Source organism: Lissotriton vulgaris, chromosome 6, assembly GCF_964263255.1.
Source record: "Lissotriton vulgaris chromosome 6, aLisVul1.2, whole genome shotgun sequence".
Lineage (NCBI taxonomy): Eukaryota > Metazoa > Chordata > Amphibia > Caudata > Salamandridae > Lissotriton > Lissotriton vulgaris.
Window position 1 is genome coordinate 136,905,932 of NC_141694.1, and position 21,036 is coordinate 136,926,967.

The following is a 21,036-nucleotide window of genomic DNA, read 5'->3' on the forward strand; positions in this document are numbered from 1 at the left end:
AAGCTCAAAGAACTCAACAGGAAGACCAGCAACATAAAGAGGTAGGATCAAAGGCAATAATCAAGTAACACAATCAAAAGCAAGCAAGCTCAAAGAAATAGCACCTGAGGCAAAGTAGAATTGGTCAGTAAATGGCAAAACTGAGAATCAAGGGTATAGTTAAAGCAGCAGTATGAATAAGATGTGCAACAGCAATACGCAAACACATGACGCTTTGCACCATTAATGCAATACCGTATTATTTGTATAGATAAAGGAGCCAGCATGGACTTACTCTTTACTTAAATTTCCTATAGTTGTTCTTCCAAAACTGTAGGCATCATTATCTAAAAGGTAATAGTCATAACACGTTATTAAAGGAGGCTTTCTGAATTGAAATGTTGTACATGCTCCGACACACAAACATAGGCGAACACGGACCAACAACAGACCCTTAAGCCATTTGGTAGATGCAGATTATCACTTATCCCTCTTTGAAACAGTCCCCTGTCCAGGCAGGAATCCAAAGAAGAAGTCACAATTTAGCTTTTAATGCCATTATAAAAGGTATAATAGGAATAAAAATTACTAATCCTGTTACCATGCTCCCAACATTCCACCTCTGTTCCATCCCCCATGCTTAACCTCAGCTATTGAACACAAGAGCCCTAAGGCAAGCGTGGTTTCTATATGTGGTTCGATTAAGGTATGGAAGGCTGAGTGGTAAACTGCGTAAGCCGGCAAGATGGCTCCATGATGTATACGCTAACTAGCAACATCTGCTGTAAACTGGGCAAAGACAACTCACCCTTCTATCCTTCAGAGCATCATTAATGTGGGTGATAACAACAACTATTATTTACAATTTTTTGAAACAAAGGAAGTGCATTATGAAGCACTGTACAAGAACATGTAATTACAATGATTACATACATCCTGAATTAATAGTTACAGGTAAAGAAAGTGTCACTCCTTCACTACATGATGCATGTGCATTTCCACAACTTAAATCCTAGTGATGAAGTAACTAAATCTGTATCAGCAGAGCTTGTAACGGGAAGGGCTTCAGAGGACTCTCCGGCAAAACCTGGCATTAGTCATGTCATCAAACCCAGATGTGTGACTTGCAAAAGTTTGCAACTGTGCATCGAGGGCTGGTCTCTGCCAGCGAGTTAGGGTCAACACCAGCAGTGGTACACTTCCCATTAGCATGATACGCAAGCAATTCTGAGCATTAAAGGAAAATACCACTAAGCAAAAGGTGAGGTTTAATCCTGAAGAAGGCTCCAGCAGAGTAACTTCTCCCCACCCTTTGTAACTATTTGAAGGACTGGCAGTGTCTGGTTTAATTAACACACTTATTTGTCTCCTATTCCAAACTAATAGATGCCTGCTATGAACTAAGTGCTTATCCTGCTTGCTCCTGATGAAGTGCTCTCACTAGTAGATCGCTGGCGAAACACTTTGTAAAGATGAGGCGGAGGCAGGTGGTTGAGGATTAGGATTTATTCAGGAGAAGAGAGCCGTCCAGCTTGAGGGGAAGACACAGCAGCAGCAACTGCCAAGCAGGGAACACTGGGGAGGAATCTTCGGTACAAGGGAATCCAAAGGGTGACATCACAGGGTGAAGGGATGACAGCAATAGCAATACAGATCACCACACACCTCCCCCCTTTTAAAAAAAAAACAATTTAAGGAACATAGTAAAACGATAAGAAAAGGCAAATCAGATATAATCACGGTATTTGTTGGGCCTCACAATTGCCCTCGAACTTTTTCTTAAACCATTGTCAATACTGTCATTAGAATCTTCTTTTAAGCCATTACCAACATTGGTATTCGATGAGGGAGCAGTTGCACGGGAGGGATCTTTAGCAACCCGAGAAGTGCTCCACCAATTGCCATTAGACAGTTTGACAGCATTCTTGCGAACATCAACAACCTGTTGGTATTCAAGAAATTTCGAAAAACCTTTCTTAACTATGACAGGGTTCTTGATTCTAACCCAATCACCAGGATGAATGTTATGAGAAGACTCTTTCCTAGGCTCAGCAGAGCAAGGCAGGGAACTAGAAGATTTTTTGTTGGCACACTCCCACACTGCTTCCAAATCACAGCCCCGGTGGAGGCTCTTGACCATCCAAAAGGGGAAAGCTTGGGAGCAAGCTTTTCTTCCTCTGATCAGTTCGAAAGGAGAAAAACCTGTGGCAACATGGGGAGAAATGCGATAAGACCATATAAGATCTTTTACAGCTTGGAAGATACAATTATTTGACCTGAAAGCAGCTTGCACACATTCGACAATAACTCTGTTAAATCTCTCGGTTTTGCCATTGCTTTGGGGATGGTACAACGGAGTTCTGGTATGTCTAATGCAGCAATTGTTAAGGAAGACACCCATCTCTTTGGAAATGAATTGAACCCCGTTGTCAGTGAGGATTTCCTCTGGACACCCCTCCCTGAGGAAGATTCTGCTTAAACAATCAATAACACTCTTGGAGTTGGGAACATTGATCGGTTCAACTTCGACCCACCTGGAAAGATGATGAACGAGGACCAGGAAGTATTTGGAGGTATTGGGAAGGACATGGAACGGACCTAGAAAGTCCAGACCAATTTTTTGCCAGGCCCTAGCGGGAGGGGGAACAACAGAATTAGAAACACCTTCTAAGATAAGAACCTTGTCACTGGTGTTGCAACGTGAACAGAGTTTGATGGCTTCAATAATCTGGTTGTCCATTTTTGGCCACCAAAAATTCGATCTGACGTTTCTCTTGGTGATGGTGGCACCTAGATGGCCAGAATGTGCATCAGTAATAATTTTCTCTCTGTAAACAGAAGGGGGAATGAATTTATCACCCCTAACAATTTTACCATTTTCCAAAGAAAGTTCAGAGTTAATTTTCCAATAAATTTGAAGCTCAGGAGAAAGGGTTTTTTCTTTAGGCCAACCTTTTTGTATGAAGGAGATGACATCTCTGAGGATGGCATCATTCTCAACAGCCTTGATCCAGTCACATTCAGCGAAAGAAACGGAGGTTTGGGAGATATTGGCCACAAAACATTCCTCAATGTCTGTTTCGTCATTCTCATCAGGTTCTTGTAAGGGTAACCTTGACAAGCAGTCTGCTCGTCTATTTTTACCGCCAGGGATATAAACAGCCTTGAAATTGAATTCCAATAGTTTAGTGGAGAGTCTAGCCAATCGTGCAGTGGTGCGATTGACGTTTCTGCCTGATAAGATATCAACAAGGGGACGATGGTCGGTTTGAAGAATGAACGGTCTACCCCATAGGTAAGACTTGAATTTCTCAACACTCCAAGCACAAGCAAGCAGTTCCTTCTCTATAACTGACTATTTCCTTTCGACAGGGCGGAGAGTCCTGGAGGCAAATCCGACGGTAAATTCTTTACCATAGGCCACTTGAGAAAGAACAGCTCCTAAGCCATATTCGCAAGCATCAACAGTGACAACGGTTTCTCTGTTGCCATTGAAAGGTTGAAGAGCAGGAGCGTTAGTAATGTGCTTTTTGATAAGCTGAAAACCTTTTTCACACTCATCAGACCAGCTGAAAGTGGCACCTTTTTTTAGTAAAAGCCTAAAACATTCGGTGGTCTTGGCATAGTCTCTCATGAATTTTGAGTAAAACTCACAAAGACCAAGAAAGGACAAAAGCTGTTCCTTGTTGGAAGGGGCGGGAGCTTCAATGATGCTTTTCACAAGACCAGATCTTGGCCTGATGCCATTTTCAGAAATGATATGACCAAGGTATTCCACTTCTCTGGTTTTGAAAACGCACTTACTCTTTTGTAAGGACCATCTTTGTACACAGGAGGATTGAATATGTATGAATCCTAATAATTCCTCTTACACGTATTCAACCATATCCTCCATTGCCAATTCAATCCCGGCTAATAAAATTATCTCATTCCCGGCAAGATTGGATTGCTTTTAAGTAGAGCACTGTCACCTCACCAATAATCACTGATCACTACTGTTTTAACCTAGGGTGTTCTCCTCCGGGTGGAGGGTGCATACCAACTGACCCTGTGATTCTGCACAGACGTGTAAACGAAGGCGGAGAATCAAGATACACCGCCCATACCACCATGATTGCACATGTATGAGGGTCTTTTAAACAAGGGTCATTCTAGTTAGAACTGTACCCAGGTTATACAGGACAAGTGATCCCCCCTCCCCCCTTTTTGATTAACAGTATCTAAAGCCAAGGAACTTGGTGGGATCACGGATTTTCCTTCTCCCCATCTTTGATTACTACATAAAACTCACAAAGACCAAGAAAGGACAAAAGCTGTTCCTTGTTGGAAGGGGCGGGAGCTTCAATGATGCTTTTCACAAGACCAGATCTTGGCCTGATGCCATTTTCAGAAATGATATGACCAAGGTATTCCACTTCTCTGGTTTTGAAAACGCACTTACTCTTTTGTAAGGACACACCTCTATGTTCCAGAATGTGAAAGACCTGGTCAATGACTTTGTCATGTTCGCTCTCAGATTGAGTGAAAATAAGAATATCATCTTGAAAGACGACTACATTGGAGAGTTCCTCAAACATTTCTGACATGATGCGCTGGAAAACAGCGGCAGCAGAAGCCAACCCGAAGGGAAGGCGACGAAATTGGAATACGCCATCAGGTGTGACAAAGGCAGTGAGGTGACGGGAGAGAGGATGCAACTCAATCTGGTGGTAGGCCGCCTTTAAGTCAAATTTTGAAAACCAAGTGGATGAACCTACTTTTGCTATTAAATCCTCAATACCAGGAAGGGGAAAGCCATCAACCCAGATAGCCTGATTGAGACTGCGTAAATCCACACACATCCTAAGGTCACCGGACCTTTTTCTAGCAAGAACAATAGGAGAAAGCCATAATGTCGATTCAACTTTTTCAATAATTTCTTGTTCGCACAGGGATTTTAAATGTTTGGACAAGTCCTCTCTGATACTGAGTGGGACATTTCTAAGTTTGTGTTTGACTGGAGTAATGCCATCTTTGACTTTGATGAAATGTTGAAAATTGGTGATCTTACCAAGGCGATCTTCAAAAACTTTTTTATATTTGTGCTCCCACAATTTGTCATTCAAAATGTTACATACGGGAGCAGGGGATGAAGACATAGAACAAGGAATATTGCACTCTTCAATAAATACAGGATTGGGTAGGCCAGGTTTAATGGTAACACCAAATTCTGCCTGATGAATGAGACCCAGTACGTTGATGCCCCGTTTAGCAACATAAACCTTCCCTTTGATAAATTTGCCAAAAATGGAAATCTCAGCCCAGAAATAACCTAAAAGGTTAATTCTACTTCCCTCAAAGGCTACAGAAAGAACATCAGGAGGAAGTAAACACTTGTCATGCCAGAAGTGAGAATACTTTTCATAGGAAACAATAGTGATGCGAGCACCGGTGTCTACAAGTAGTTGAATATGACATTTGTCAATAGTAGCATCAACTTCAGGATCAGGAACAAGAAAAGTACGACTAGCAATATCATTGTCTTTCACAACAACCACATATTCCTGACTGGTTACATCATATTCAGAATGTTCAGTTGAATGCTCAAGAGAATTTAAATCAGGGGAAGAATCGTTCTCATTCATGACACAACGTACATCACCTCTTTTACCTCTCATACAGACCTTTGAAAAATGACCATTTTTGCCACATTGACTGCATTGTTGGTTGGCAGCAGGACAATTTTTGAAATTAGAAAAATGGTAAGAAGAACCACATCTAAAACAAAAAGTGTTTCGGCTAAATTGTCTGTTGGGCATAAAGGGTCTTCTGGTGCTGGTATTTCCCATTCTTCTAAAATAACCACGTGAATCACGAGGAACAAAATTAGAAGTCTTGATGGGAGGGGGCATTTTAGTGGAAACAGCACCAGAAATAGAAGTGTTGGAAAGGGAAACCTCTAGTTGTTTGGAATCTTCCAAGGAAGTCTCAATACTCTTGGCTATGTCAATAGCTTTATCAAGAGAAGGATCCTTGCATGATAACAATTTTCCTTGGATTTGTTTACAAGAACAGCGAGCAACAAGTTGATCTCTAATAAGTTGGGAGGTGAAATTGTCAAATTCGCATTTAGAAGCAAGAATTTTCAAAGCAGTAACAAAAGTGTCAATGCTTTCTTCAGGTTTTTGAGCCCTGGTGAAGAATTTGTAACGATGAACAACCATGTTTTTGGTTTTAACAAAGTATTTGTCTAACTTGGCTATGGCTATGTCGAATTCATCAGGAGCTTCACCAGGAGGGGGAACATAAGGCGGAAGATGGTCAAAGACATTCTGGCCTTCGACACCAAGATGATAGTACATTAAACTCTTTTTCCTTTCAGCACGATATCTAAGACCATCAATTGCACCTAAGTAGGCCATGAAGGATCTTAACCATAGCTTCCATTCGAGAGGAGGATCACCAGGAGTCTGAAGAAATGGAGCTGGAGGAGAAACGCTTTGCATTGTGGTATCTTCTATTTTCTCTTGGAATAAAGAGTTTTAATTAAAAGAAATAAGCTAACAAAACAAACAAAAGCAAAAAAAACTATTATAACAATGACAGTGCAAATAAAGTACACAATAGCTTGTAAGAACTGTGCACATCAGTGTGCAAATGCTGTGCACATCAGCGTGTAAGTTGTACACAATAGCGTGAAAAAACTGTGCACGTCAGTGTGCAAATGCTGTGCACATCAGCGTGTAAACGAAGATATTGTAGAGATTAGCGTGTAGAACATAAATGTAGAAATGTTGATGAGAAACGTGGAAGCTGTGCGCATCAGCGTGAGGTTGAAGTTGAAGTTTTTAAAACATGTAAGGAACACTTGAGCACATAAATGTGAAGAAAAATAAATGGTTTGAAAAGTACTTAATCAGCTGTGAGCTGTTTAATCCGCCATGCGCTTGAGCTGTGCGCATCAGCGTGATGAGTGAAGCAAAATACAGAAGGTTGCTGCGCAGCAAGGAAAAGCCTTTGTGACGTTACAAAGCTCAATGACTGAACAGCTGAGTGCAGCAAGGAGAAGCCTTTGTGACGTTTCGAAACCACGCAGTGACTGGCAGCAGGGAAAAGCGTCTAAGTTGCCATGGTGACCGGTATGCGTAATACGTGAAGACGCTTGGTTGCTTGATGCGTGGAGACGCTGGATAGCTTGACTGAGCCTGAACGTGAAAGTTCTACGACGTCATCACTCTGAGGCGCAGCCCGAGGGGAGAAGAACAACGGAGGAAAATGCGCGCAGTGTTGAAAGCGCGAGGGAAAAGGTAGGAAAGTCTTAGAAATGTAGCAAAAAAAAGTCTAGCGAGAGTCAGCTGATGGAAGCGGGGCGGGCTGGCACAGAGAATAAGGCAGAAAGCACAAAGCTGGGTGACGCGCAGTGAAAAGGCGTGCAGATGAATATAATTGGCAGAATAGTAGCAGGGCCAATTGCGATGAAAAGAGTTCTGTAGCTGCGACGGCTCTCAGTGAGTACAGCGGAGAAAGTAATCTGTAAATGTACTCACATGACGATGAAGGTCGTGGGAAGAACAATAAAAAGTCCTGAATTTCAAAACGCTTCCGTGATGAAGTTGTTCTGAAGATTGAAACAGCAGCAGAAGAACTGCTGACCATCCTCTGTCGCCAATGTAAAGATGAGGCGGAGGCAGGTGGTTGAGGATTAGGATTTATTCAGGAGAAGAGAGCCGTCCAGCTTGAGGGGAAGACACAGCAGCAGCAACTGCCAAGCAGGGAACACTGGGGAGGAATCTTCGGTACAAGGGAATCCAAAGGGTGACATCACAGGGTGAAGGGATGACAGCAATAGCAATACAGATCACCACACACTTCCTTTATAGCAGTGGAAGGCCTTAGCTTTTCTTGATTCACTGGAAATTTCAAAGGGTAGAAAAATGTAGTATTTTCCCTATGTAAACAAATGTTTCTACTCAATGCACAATAACAGTTTAGGAAACTAATTTATGTCACAGCAAACAAAAAAGCTAGAAAGACTTGGAAAGACTAGTGGGACATGAGACCGATTGCTGATGAAAAACTGGCCTCTCCAACATCTTAGTCAAGTAAGGCAGCCGGGAGACAAGCAATATAAGGGACGTGCGAGGGAGGGTGCAAGGAGCAGGAACACAACAGAGCAGGAGTAGGGTGCGGGGCAAGCAACAGGGAAGGGGACATAGTAAAAGTACTAGCAGGAGTGTGCAGCCAGCGGAAGGACATTGCCCGCAGACAGGAAGCAGTACTTGGTCCATGCTTCATGGCAGGGACCAACACCTGAAGCCCCAGGAGGAAGCAGGACACGCTAACCAATAAGATGCAAGGAAATGAGAGGGACATGGTAGTGGTAAGTAATGGACGTGATCTAAGCCCGATATAAGCTTTTATTTTGTCTACAAAAGAATTTGCTGACAGCACATGTACTGTCTGAGACGAAACCTAAAATCAAATTGTGCGTTTGAATTCACACTGTCATGGTCTCCAAGGCCGAATGACATCTAACGTACTCTTTAGTACATTTCATGTGATTCTCATAAGTAAAAGCCAAACCTCCAACGTATCTCTCAAGGTGGGGGGCAAATAACACAGAACACTTAGGGGGGAATTAATTCCTTTAACATATCTGAAAAAAATCATGGTGATGCCATATTTCAGTAATGCAAAGGAAAGATAAATAAAGCTCTTCCATTAAATTGCAAATGGTTGTGGTAGTCAATACTGTAGATATAACATTTTGCCAGGTCAATAGGTCAACTATAATGCTTTTCTTTGGGCCCCATGGGCAAGCACCTTAACGTGATTATTATTATATTATTATTATATAAAATTTATAACGCGCTCAGTTACCCGGGGGCATCCCGGCGCTGAAGACACAGGAAGGAACGCTCAACTCAGTCACTACACCGGAAACAGATGGGTCTTCAAGAGTTTCCTAAAGTGCAAAATGTTGGGCTCTGAACGAATCTTAAAGGGCAAGGAGTTCCACAGTGCCGCCACTTGCACTGAGAAGCGTCGGCCCCCAGAGCGAGCTCTTTTTACTCTAGCTGACTGTAAGAGATGTCTTTGGTCCGAACGCAGTGGGCGTGTGGGCTTGTAGGGGCGTGCCATATTGGACAGGATAGAGGGGCCCTTACCATGCAAGATCTTATGGGCTGTGCATAACGCTTTGAATTTCACCCGCTCCTTAACAGGGAGCCAGTGAAGCGTTTTCAGAGCCGGGGCAGCTGAGTGTCTTCTCGGGACCTCCATCTGCACTCTGGCGGCTGCATTCTGCACCTGTTGAAGCGTTTTAAACGTCGCTTCGGGAGCGCCGAGAAACAGTGCATTCCCGTAGTCAAGCCTTGACAAGATTAAACCACGGATCAAGAGCTTCCTAGATGAGTTAGGGAGCAGTGGTAGAACCTTGCGAGCTGACCGCAACAGACCAAAACACACCCCCACGGTCTTCCTGGCATGGGTCCTAAAGGACAGATCTTCCTCCAGCCAAACTCCCAGGGTCTTAATCTCCTTCTTGGGAGATGGTGGGTCACCCAGAGACTGGGGCCAGCAGCTAGCAATGAGTGTGGGACTGGATTTGCCCATCAGCATCAGCTCGGTTTTCTCTCCATTGAGTTTAAGGGCAGAATGGGACATCCAACGATGGACATTAGCGAGGCAGTCATGAAGGACTTCGGGTTGTTCCACCAGTTGGGTGAGGCCTACCACAAGCGGAGTATCATCAGCATAGCTGATGATCCTCACTCCTGAGGGGGAGGCCACTCTTTCAAGAGGAGTCATGTAAATATTAAATAGAGTAGGGCTCAAAGATGAGCCCTGAGGGACTCCACAATTGAAGAGGGAACAAGGTCGACTGCTCTGCCCCTTCCCAGACTTGATAGAAACGATTGGAGAGGAAGGATTCAAGCCATTTCAAGGCCATCCCTGTCACACCCACCCCTGACAGACGTTGGAGGAGCACCTGGTGACTTACGGTGTCAAAGGCAGCACTCAAGTCCAGGAGGATCACTGCCACTGACCCCCCTGAATCAAGAATGCTCCTTGCTTCCTCCACCACTGCCAATAAGGCTGTGTCAGTTCCCTGACCAGGGCGAAAGCACGTCTGGGAGTCCCCCAACAGGTGGTGGGACTCTAGATGATAAGAGAGCTGGCGGTTAACCAACTTTTCAGCGACTTTTGAGAAGCCGGGCAGAAGTGAGATAGGCCTGAAGTTGGCCAGATTTGAAGAGTCTAATCCTGTTTTTTTCAATAGTGCTTTGACAACTGCATTTTTCCATCTCTGAGGCACAATGCCCTGGGAGAGTGAAAGGTTAATGAGGTCTGTAAGCGGAGTGGACAAAGTATTTGCCACAAGTTTAAGATATTTCATAGGCACCGGGTCGCTAGGAGACCCACTCTTCATCCCTTTCAGGACTTTTATAACCTCCTCCTCAGAGAAAGGGCCGAAAGAGGACAGCTCAGCGGGGCATATTACTGGGCTAGGGTCCATCTCCGGGATCTGAGGGGTTGGAGGCAGCGAGGACAGGATCTTCTCTATTTTCGAATGAAAAAAGTCAGCTAGTTCTTCACATTTTTCTTGAGGATTGTCGTGCACAACTGGGGGGACCGGGGCCTTCAGAAGTTCTTTAAAAATTTTGAAAGATTCCCCTGGTGAGTTACTTGCCCTCTCAATCCTATCGCTGAAAAAGTTCCTTTTGGCATCTTTCAAAGCGACTTTATACTTCCTCATCTCTATCTTATAATCTTCCCGACTTTCTTCCATTCGCTCTCTCCTCCAAGCACGTTCTGATCTTTTACATGATGTTCTAAGACCCCTAACCTCGGGGGTATACCAGGGAGCGGAACCGACTCTTCTTTCCCTGATGGGCCTTCTCTTTTTCGGAATCAGCGAGTCCAGAGTATTAGTCAGCCAATTTCCCACATGCTGGTCGGCAACAATGGGGTCAGTGGCAGGGGGAGGACAAGTTCTTGCCAGCTCTGCAGCCCAGCTATCCGCTGGTAGCCTCGACCAGAGTCGTTCCACTGTATACCGTTTAGGTACAGGATCTCTCTCTTTCCCCAACTGCCAAGTAAGGGGGACTAGACAATGGTCCGTCCAGGGAAGATCCAAGGGCTGGAGGGCTTGCAGGTTCTCCGAGTTAGCAAAAGCAACATCCAGCTGATTACCCTTATTGTGGGTGGCACCAACATTGACAAGGTGAAGATCAAATGCACCCAGCATGCCTTGTAGGTCTCTCGCCACTACATCACAAGGATCATGAAAATGTAAATTGAGGTCTCCGAGCACTATAAAGTTGGAGGACGCTGCAGCCAGTGGTATCACTGCCTCAATGAGGGAATCTAAGAAGTTTCCCATTGTTGCAGGAGGCCGATAGACAAGAAGGCCAGAGATAGAGTTGGTAGAAGATATGCGCAGCGAAAATTGACAGCCTTCAGAGTTATTGATACCGCAGTCTATCGCTTTGCATACATATTTATCTCTATACACAATGGCGACTCCTCCCCCCCCTCCCATCCGGCCTATCTAGATGATACATGAGGTATCCCGAAGGGAGGGCTTTAACAATATCGGGTCCAGAACAAGAGGTCAGCCAAGTTTCCGTAAGGAACAAGGCATCCAGACTATGGTCCAGAATGAAGAAATTAATTTCCACGGCGTGGCACAGTAATGACCTGCAATTGAGCAGAGCCATGGAGAACTGTATCCGGTCCTTCAGGGTGCTGCATAAACAACATAGAGGGCATTGAGTAAAAGGGGTACCTTCTACCCACTGGTAGCTACAGCTAGTATGTCTGGGAGTTTGTAACGATAACAGGATATCCCTAGAGTACCTGAGAGTTGAGTCCATATATACGGCAGAGTTGGGCAGAGTAACGCGCCCTATGCCCGTCTGGGCCCGGATGGGCACAGACGGGCTTAACTCTGGCGAAACTCCAGCGACATTCCGGCGATGACGCTGCGTGATGACGCTGCGCGTCAGCATGGCTGACTTTATGTTCGCCGAGCGCCTGGCAACTATAGCGCTAACCGCGCCGCCGGCAGTGTCCCCCCTCCCAAGATGGCCACCACAACAAGACAGTGGGCAGGGACCCGCGAAAACGCGGGGATCTCACCAATTAGAGTGGGGGTAAGGTGGCAGCAGTGCGAGTCTGCGAGTGGCCTGAATTAAAAACAAGGGAAAACAGGTAAATGAAGAGAAAAATATATAACCAAAAACGGGGCTTTTAAAATCAAATTAAACTGAGCAGCTTGCAGCAGAGTAGCTGTGAATGCGAGGGCTTTCCTGGCGTTCTAAATCAAAGATGTTGTGGATATCACGTTTCTATTACAGAAAACACTTGCAATCACACAGGCGAACACCCTCCTCACGGGTCTTGCTTAATGAATTACTTCTGTGCATATCAAAATGGGAAGAGGCCAATGACAGGCCAGTGAGGTGCTCTTGCAGTGAACGAATTATGCTAGGTAATAATAAAAAAAAAACACACAAAAGTTCAATCCAAGTTGGGGTGGGTGTCCGCCAAGGAGTGTGAACAAGTTTAGGAGACTGGGAAAATAAAGTTGGGAGAAGGCTGTGGGGATATAGAATGATAGAAGGGTAACGGTGAACAAAGGGGATAATTTTACCGAAGGGGTTCTGAGTGACATCAAATAGAGGAGAGATGAACTAGGTGGTCTATGATGTCTCTCGGAATCTGGAAGTGAACAACACCCCAGGTGCTCACTCTTTACCCATCTATACTTTTATGTTATGTATGGCCCAGCCAAAGCTTCAGCCCCTGCTTTCAACTGCTGAGAAAGAGCGGAGAAGTAGTGGGGGAGCCATACATAGCACGGCCTCTCCTCCCTATCACAAATGTAGAACCTGGCCTCCTGCCACCCACCCCACCACTCTGAGACGTCCTTCCCCTCCCCTCCAGCACTGCTCTGTCACTCTCAGAAGCCCACACAGAGCAGCCAAACATTTCTTTATGATGTAGCAACAGGGTAACAGAATCTGTTGCTACATCATTGCAGTCAATTACTGAACTGTGACGCATGGATTCCAGGGGAAGCCTTTATCGTTTACTCCAGATTCTAAATCCGACACTCACTGCTATGACATTGTAGCAGTTGATAGCAAACCCGGTTACCCAATGTTGCTACATCATAAAAGCCTTTGAGTCCAGGTGACCAGGCTCTCCGAGAGGCGGTCAGTGCAGCTCTGTGTGGCAAAGGAGGATACAGAGTCCAGTTGTATAGTAAAGTAATCCTGTATTGTAACTTGGTTCCAGGACAGGAGAGGAGGAGAAGAAAGATGACACAAGCGCAGGCCCACCAGGAGCGAGCTCCTAGCAGCTCAGCCTGAGATGACCGACTGACACTCTAGACACAGAGAGGCACTCGGGCACTCTATGACGTCATGAACATGCCTACAGGGCAGTACAGTGAGGAATAATAGAGGAGTAGTTTACCACACTCTGCTGGTCTCTTTTGACACAAAGCACAGCTGCTGAGGGGGAAGGAAGGTAGCGAAGGTGCCGGGTGTTGGTTAAGGATGGTAGGTATGGTATATTTTTACATTTTGGTCAAGTATGGGAGGCCAAGTTATGTATGGTTCTCCCATGACTCCTCTGCTTCGAGAAGCAGCTGAAGCAGAGGCAGACGAATTTGTGGGTCATGCATAACATACATATATAGATGGGTAAAAGTGAATTAAGGGGGTGTTTTTCACCTCAGAGTTCTCAGGGACACATCATGGACAACAAGGTCTATTTGATGTCACTCAAAATCCTTTGCTTACAAAACATCCCCGTAATTTACTGATACCCATCTATACAATTCTATATATACACACGCTTATGGCTCTGCATTACAAATAGTTAAACTCGAATGCATTCATTCCACACACTTCCAGGTCCTCTGAGTAGTTGGATAGTACAGGCTGTCATGAGCAGCAATACCCGCTAGATGGCAGTGTGTCACCGGGAAACAAATTGCCTCACCCCGCAGGTCAGTCTCAGGGACGCCAGGCAGGAGCGCAGCTCTCAGTGGTGCCGCCGCTGCCGGGGCCCCGGGGCCCCGGGGCCCTCGGACGGGACTCGCGTGCTCTGCGCTGGCCCTAGTTTATTTAACGAGCTGCCCCCACCCCTCAGCAGGCTTCACGCCGCCTCGCTGGGGCCAGGCTCTGTTTTCAGACGTCCTCCAGGACTTCGGAGAGTCCACTTTCAAGGACAGAGAGCCCTTGAATTACTGTTCCTATTGTGAAGCGCTCTGACACCTTCGGGTAAAGTCCGCGCTATATAAAAACGCATAAAATATTTAATTTTTTTTAAAGGCACGAGCAAACAGACTGAAGGCCACAGAGAACAGCCACCGAGCATTCACTGTCAGGACACAGGCCTCACTCAGTAAGAGAAAGACCTTTGGGGAGAAAGAAAAGGGGGCGTTTCCCTTGCTTGCCTTGGGGCCCGGGCCACTCTCGGAGCCTCGGCCACGAGAGGATAGTGACAGTGTGTGGAAATGACGGAGAGGGAACAGCAGTAACCGTGATACTGAATACCACTGTCAGCCACTAAAGACGATTTACAGCTCAGCGCCTAGAAGATGAGTGCCCTGCACACAGCATGTGGCCACGGGGCTGCCAGTATGTACAACATGTCTTGTCATATTACTAATTAAGGTGAGAGTTTATTATTACCAGGTTCAGACTGTAAAACTGCAGAGATGTGGGGAGAATGGCGCCCTCCAAGGACAAGGACCGCCCTCCACGGACCAGGACCGCTCTCGGACATCCCTTCTAAAGGCATCCATCACAGCCCCCATCTGGCACTTAAGATGACCAATACAATGCCTGTCAGGCCCTCCCTTCAGAGGGATGTCGAGCAAAAGCAGCGCTACCCTGAAAGGTAGAGGTTTCCTTTTTGTCGCGCGGCGGAGTAGCCGCTTGGGAACATATAGTTAGACGGCCTAACCGCTAAAGAAGGAGACACACACACATGACCTTTGTAGTTGGCCGGAAGTCCCGAGTGACCTCCAGGCCCTTCATTTATACTCTCTGGCCACGCCTGTCCAGAGAGTGATACAAAGTGTGGGACAGGTTCCGGGGTGGGCAGACTTGCAGCGGAGCACTAGACCGCTACATCCCATCCCAACTTAGTTTTTAAAACAACAAAGTCTTAATGAAATTTCAGCATACAAAATCAGCCAGTCGCTTACTCGGTTGATTGTAATGATGCTGGCCACCTCTCTGATCTTGTCAAGGACTCTTCCAGCCTTGGACACCGCCAGCATCACGGTGTCTTGGTGATTCCTGCACTGACGGTTCCACCACACGTTGAGGCGAAGCCTCGCCAACAGCGCTCTCCGACGCAATCGATGGTCCTTCTTCTGTCCTTGACAAGTCTCCTTCCTGAAATGTCTCGGTCGGGGGTGGGTCTCTCTTGAACCATAACACGTTCCTCGTTATCTTCTCCCAGTCTCTCTTAACCGTGATGGCGGTTCCGCTGGTTGACCTAACTGTCCACACTTCGGGCTCATACGGGGTTCTGAATTTTCCCCCACTCCAACGATTTCGAATTAGGGTGTGGCACCCTGGTTCCAACACCCAGACTTTGGCTCTTCGGCACCGGCTGGCTCGGTCGTTGGTTTCTTTTCTCTTGGCTTGAGCACTTTCAGGGTTATATGGTTCTGACATCCGTCCATCAGCCAGTGGCAACCAGTCCTGTTGAGGCCCGGTGAGCATAAGTGACCACGGGGAACGCTGAGTGGTGCAATGAGGAGTACTACGGTATTCCCTCATGAATTGGTGCATCATAACTTCAGGATCCTTGTCTTCCGCTACTGCTATCCATAGTATCTTATTAGGGGTGCGCATGAACCGTTCAGCTTCACCGTTTGCTTGAGGCCATTGCGGGGTGATCCGGTGATGCTTGACCCCCAAACATGTCACCCAGTCCTTGAACTCGCTGCCTTGAAATGGAGGTCCATTGTCAGTCTTGAGGACATGCGGCAGGCCAAACAGAGCAAACTATCTTCCTAGAACAGGTCGCAGATGTATAAAAGCGGTGGATGGCAGGACCTCTACTATTGGATACTTGGTGTAACTGTCAATAAGAACAGCAGTGACTCTCCCGTCAGGGAAGCTTCCAAAATCAAGACTCACCCATGACCATGGTGACGGGGCCGGGTCTTCGGTTATTACCAGGCTGAAACTTCTGCGTTATTCGTGAGCTGACACGCTGAGCAGTTCCTCACAACCGTGTCAACGCTATCCTCTAGGTCAGGAAACCACGCTTTTTCCCTCATTCTTGATTTAATTCTTCCTGTACCTTGATGACCTTCGTGGGCAAGGACTGTTGCCCGTTCTTGCAGCGGTTGTGGTATTACGATCCGTCTGCCCCGGAGTACAATGCCATTCTCTGCCAAACTCAGTTTGTTCTGAATCTTCCAGAATTTCCCCAACCAAACTCGTTCATGTTCTCTCCAACCTTGGGTGTTCTTGAGGAATTCATCCCACGAACTGCCTCGCAGAGCATCGGCTGCTCTCTGAAGAATAGTATCTGCACTCATATGTTCCTTTATTTCATCCACTGACAGGGTTTTTGGACATGACCAGTGGGGGATCATGTTGACAAAATCTTCCGTCTGTGTTTCCTGTGCACTGTCATCCCCTGACTCGGGGGCCGGATGGCGAGACAGAAAGTCCGCAGGGTTCTTTGCGCCTGGCCGGTATATTAGATCCATCTGATAATGTTGTAACTGAATGGCCCACCTTTCGATCCTGGGAGGTGGATGAGGCGCTGTTCCCTTGAACAAAGGTACGAGTGGTTGATGATCTGTGACTACCCGGAATGGGTGCCCACTTACATAGAGATGGAAATGATTACATGCCCATTTAATCGCCAATGCCTCTTTCTCTATTTGTGAGTATCAGGTTTCCGTAGCTGTTAGTGACTTGCTTGTGCAGGCTAGCGGGACCCAAGTTCTGGGCTCAGTTTACAGGGTGAGCAGGGCTCCCAGGCCCACTGGGCTTGCATCTACCAGCAGTTCTGTGTTGCGCGTGGTGTCGAAGTAGGCAGACTTTATTAGTTTGAACGCCATCCCTCCGAGCTGAATACATATCCAAAGAACTCTATCATTTTACGAAATAATTGGCACTTTTCTTTGTGAAGAGTTGCGCCGAGGTCCGCTAGTCGTTGTAGCGTTGCACGAAGCCGTCGATGGTGTTTTTCCAGAGTCTTGGAATGTATTAGAATATCGTCACTGACGTTCAGGACTCCTTGGAGGCCTGACAGTGCCTCCCTCATGGTGTTTTGAAAGATCTCTGCCGCCGACGATATTCCAAAATTTAACCTTTTGAACCAGCAGAGCCCAAGATGTGTTGAAAACGTGGTTATATATCTACTCTCCTCCGCAAGGGTTAACTGGTGGTACCCAGCATTGAGGTCCAATTTAGAGAACCATTGTGAGCCATTTAGGTCTGCCAAAATATCATCCACTGTTGGTGTCAAGTGTCGTTCCCGTCTTATGGCTCGATTAGGCATCCTCATGTCAATGCAGATCCTAATTTTTCCCGGCTGCTTTGGTTTTTCTGCTACCACCATGGGCGATACCCACGGGGTGGGTCCCTTTACCTTCTCAATTACTCCTTGCCACTCCAATTCCTTGAGATCCTGCTCTACCAATGGCCTGAGGTGAAACGGAATTCGAAGGTGCCGGAGTGGCACGGGTTGGACTGCTGGCTCTATGTGTAGCTTTACCGGTGCATGCTTGATGTTACCAAGTCCGTTGAAGAGTTTCGGGAACATGTCTAGGATATCATAGGTCTGTAGGATCTTCACCGCGTTTGCGAACGCTATCAAGTTTAGGTCTTTTGCGGTGTGACTTCCAACCAGTATGTCAGCCTCGCGGTCAACAACATGGAATGTTGTGGTGACTTCTTGGTTCTCGGACCTCACTATGACTGTCATCTTTCCTTTCAGTGGAAGCGGTTTTTGGCTTCCGAATGTGAGGATCCGTATTTTGGACGGGGTCAGTACAGGCTTCGGGTTCAGTCGCTTGTAGTGTTGCAGCCCCATCACATTGACGGTGGCTCAGGTGTCGATCAGCCCTGTCACAGGGAATCCATCGATTTTGATGTTACACTTTGGTTGAGGGTGTCGTCTCTTCTTGTGGTCGCCCGCGAATGACACAAAATAGCACTCTTCTTCATCTTCTGTGGAGAAATCTTCGGGGCGTTGCGCGTGTCGAGATGGTACTTTGACTGGCCGTGACGTTTTTGGCTCTAACGCCAGGTGCCTTACCGCTCCAGTCATGGTGCGTCTTCCGGCGTGGTTTCTTCCTCGCGAACCCCCTCTACATACACTCGAGAAGTGATTGGGGATGCCACATTTGGTACAGGTTTTACCTTTCGCCGGACAGCTCTCAAGGGGAGGTTCTTCTTTCCCACAGTAACCACACTGCGATCGTCGCTGCGTCCGAGTGGGCCAACGTCCTCGTCCTCCACGTCCTGTGGGTCTTATCGCGTCCACGCGTTCTGTCTTGACTGTTACTGCTTGGTCAGGTTGGTGTCCGAATGCAGCTTCCAAATGCGGACTCTTGGACACCTGATAGCTCATGCGATCTAGCAAGGACTAAGATTTCCTGCAGAGTTAGGCAAGGTTGTCGCAGTATTAGTGTCCTCAACATCTTATTGCGGCATCCTTGGATAAGCGGAGCTGTCACCTCCTTTGTCTGATTATCCTCGGTGCAGGTGCTCACTAGGTCCCTGAAGCGCGCATGAAAGGCGTCCATTGTTTCTCCCTCTCTCTGTCTCGCTTGCCTGAACTTGAACTATTCATAATGGGGATTGAGTTGTGGGTCGAAATGGGCATCGGAAGCCCGCACTGCGGCATTGTAATCAGTGGCTGCACCGGTGTTCAGGAGATGCGTGAATAATTTGTAAATTTCATCGCCTGCGAAGAGCAGCAGTAGCGACCTTTTCACAGCTTCGTCCATCTCCCTCGTGGCCACGAAGTAGTTGTTAAGTCGACTGACCCATACCTTCCATCTTGGTGACGCAGTTGCCGGGTCAATCAGCTCACTGAATGGGGGAAGTGCCGTGATTTGAGGGTGTACTGGATGTGGAGGCGTTGGTAACACTACTTACTGGTTGTTGCACTCCTGGTGCTGCTTGTTGCTGATTCGCCTGAGCTCCTGGGTTTGACATAATGTCCCTCCGCTTGTCTGCCTTGCAGAGACGCCTTCCTCCAGTCCAGAGGTCTTTCTCCCTTTGATTTCTGTCTAGCTCAGCCTACGCAGCCTCTTCTATCTGACTCTCGTGACAAGATTTTTCCTTGTTGCTGCCACTGCTTGTTGGATGTTTTTACTTTCTCTTCTTGGGCCCCTGTGTTGTGAGCAAATTACTGGCAAACTACTTTCTTGTTGGTGCCAGTGCTTGTTTTTTTTTTTTTTTTTTACTTTGTGGTTCATGTTGCAGCGCCACACCCCTCTCAAACGCGTGCCTCGCGATGCCTTCTTTTAAGTGCTTGGGCTCCCCTGGAGCTTATTTGCGTGATGTAGTGCTTCAGCGCTTCCTTTGTTCGGGTCTGCGGCTGACGATGCGCCTCCTGCCTCCACTGCGCATGCGCGCAGATGCCGGTCGTGCTGAGGAGTCTTCAGCCACACTACAGGCCTTTTCCGCTGCTGGGACACAAACGTCACTCGCGCCGCAGCTAGGGTAAGTCCGTAGGCTTCAGGCACTCTTCCCCGCCGCACACCTTGATCCCACAGCACACGTTCTCGGCGGGGATGCTCACACCAGGGGATCTGGGCATATTTTCCTCCGACGCTCGTCACCACAGGCACACGCTGGTTCCCCGGTCTTCTGGTGGTGAACAGGGCTTGTTCATCCCACCCTCGTCGCCAGTGTCGCGCGGCAGCGTAGCTGCTTGGCAAAATACAATTAGACGGCCTAACCGCTAAAGAAGGAGACACACACACATGACCTTTGTAGTTGGCCGGAAGTCCCGAGCGACCTTCAGGCCCTTTATTTATACTCTCTGGCCACGCCTGGCCAGAGAGTGATACAAAGTGTGGGACAGGTTCCGGGGTGGGCAGACTTTCAGCGGAGCACTAGACCGCTACACTTTTAACCACCTTGTGAGTTTCAAAACCTGTCTTTCCTAGAAGCGCTTTGCTTTTTTTAGTCCACTACATAAAATCACACCACCCTGGCTGGAAGTGGGTTTGGACAAAGGCACAACTACTCTATGACATCATTTTAAAGTTAAAGAGCCTAACATATTGTTTAACCCAAAAGTACATTTCACATGCTGCTTGAGACTCGAACAAGTTCTGTTCCCGGTCAACTCACCCGAACTGGTCTGACCCCCGATTAATTAGAAAGACATTCCACGTCCAATAAATCAAGATGCCTCCATAAATTTCAACTGGGTCATCCTCAATGAAAATTTGCAGGACCCTCCAAAAATGGTTTATTCCATGTTTATTTCAATGTGTTCACCCTTCCAAAAAACAGACACCACAATCATTCGAGTGAGAAAAGGTGGATAGATAGGTATGTTGGCCAGTTCATTATAAACATTTTAAATTCCATTAATTCACTGCTCTGACGTCACCGGATGGTGAACCAGTTTTTAAATTGCTATAATGTCACAAAGTGGCAAAGACTTTCCGGGAAAGTGGAGCTCCTCTTCCTAACAGCACAGAAGTGCTCGCCATGCTTAAAACAAAAGGGCACAGCTAAGTTTTCTCCACATAAGACTTTAAGACATAAATAGAAAAAAAACCTTTCTCTGAGAAACAAAGAAATGCCAAGGCACTTCAAATGGAATAATTTTTTTTAAAAAGTGATTTTAAACTATAAGCAAAATTTAAATAAGTATAAAATGATGATCTCAAAATAAAGAGAGATTAACTTCCTATGCCTTAAATGTACAACCACAGTGAGGACTCAATAAAGTATTTGTCCCTTTCAACAGCGCACTACAGAAATCTGACAAATAATGAAGCATATCTGTTCTTTGTCATTGAGGGAAACAAGTGCACCAGGCCTCTTTGCTATA

General features: G+C 46.6%; 1 protein-coding gene across 1 annotated transcript in view; it reads right to left on the bottom strand.

The window, feature by feature from the left end:
• LOC147706908 (mechanosensitive cation channel TMEM63A-like) overlaps positions 1 to 21,036 on the bottom strand; it is a 926,114-nt gene that overhangs the window by 125,058 nt on the left and 780,020 nt on the right. The window contains exon 7 of the mRNA XM_086926171.1: positions 275 to 326. Coding sequence (XP_086782297.1) covers positions 275 to 326 — 52 coding nt within the window. The remainder of the gene's footprint in view (positions 1 to 274; positions 327 to 21,036) is intronic.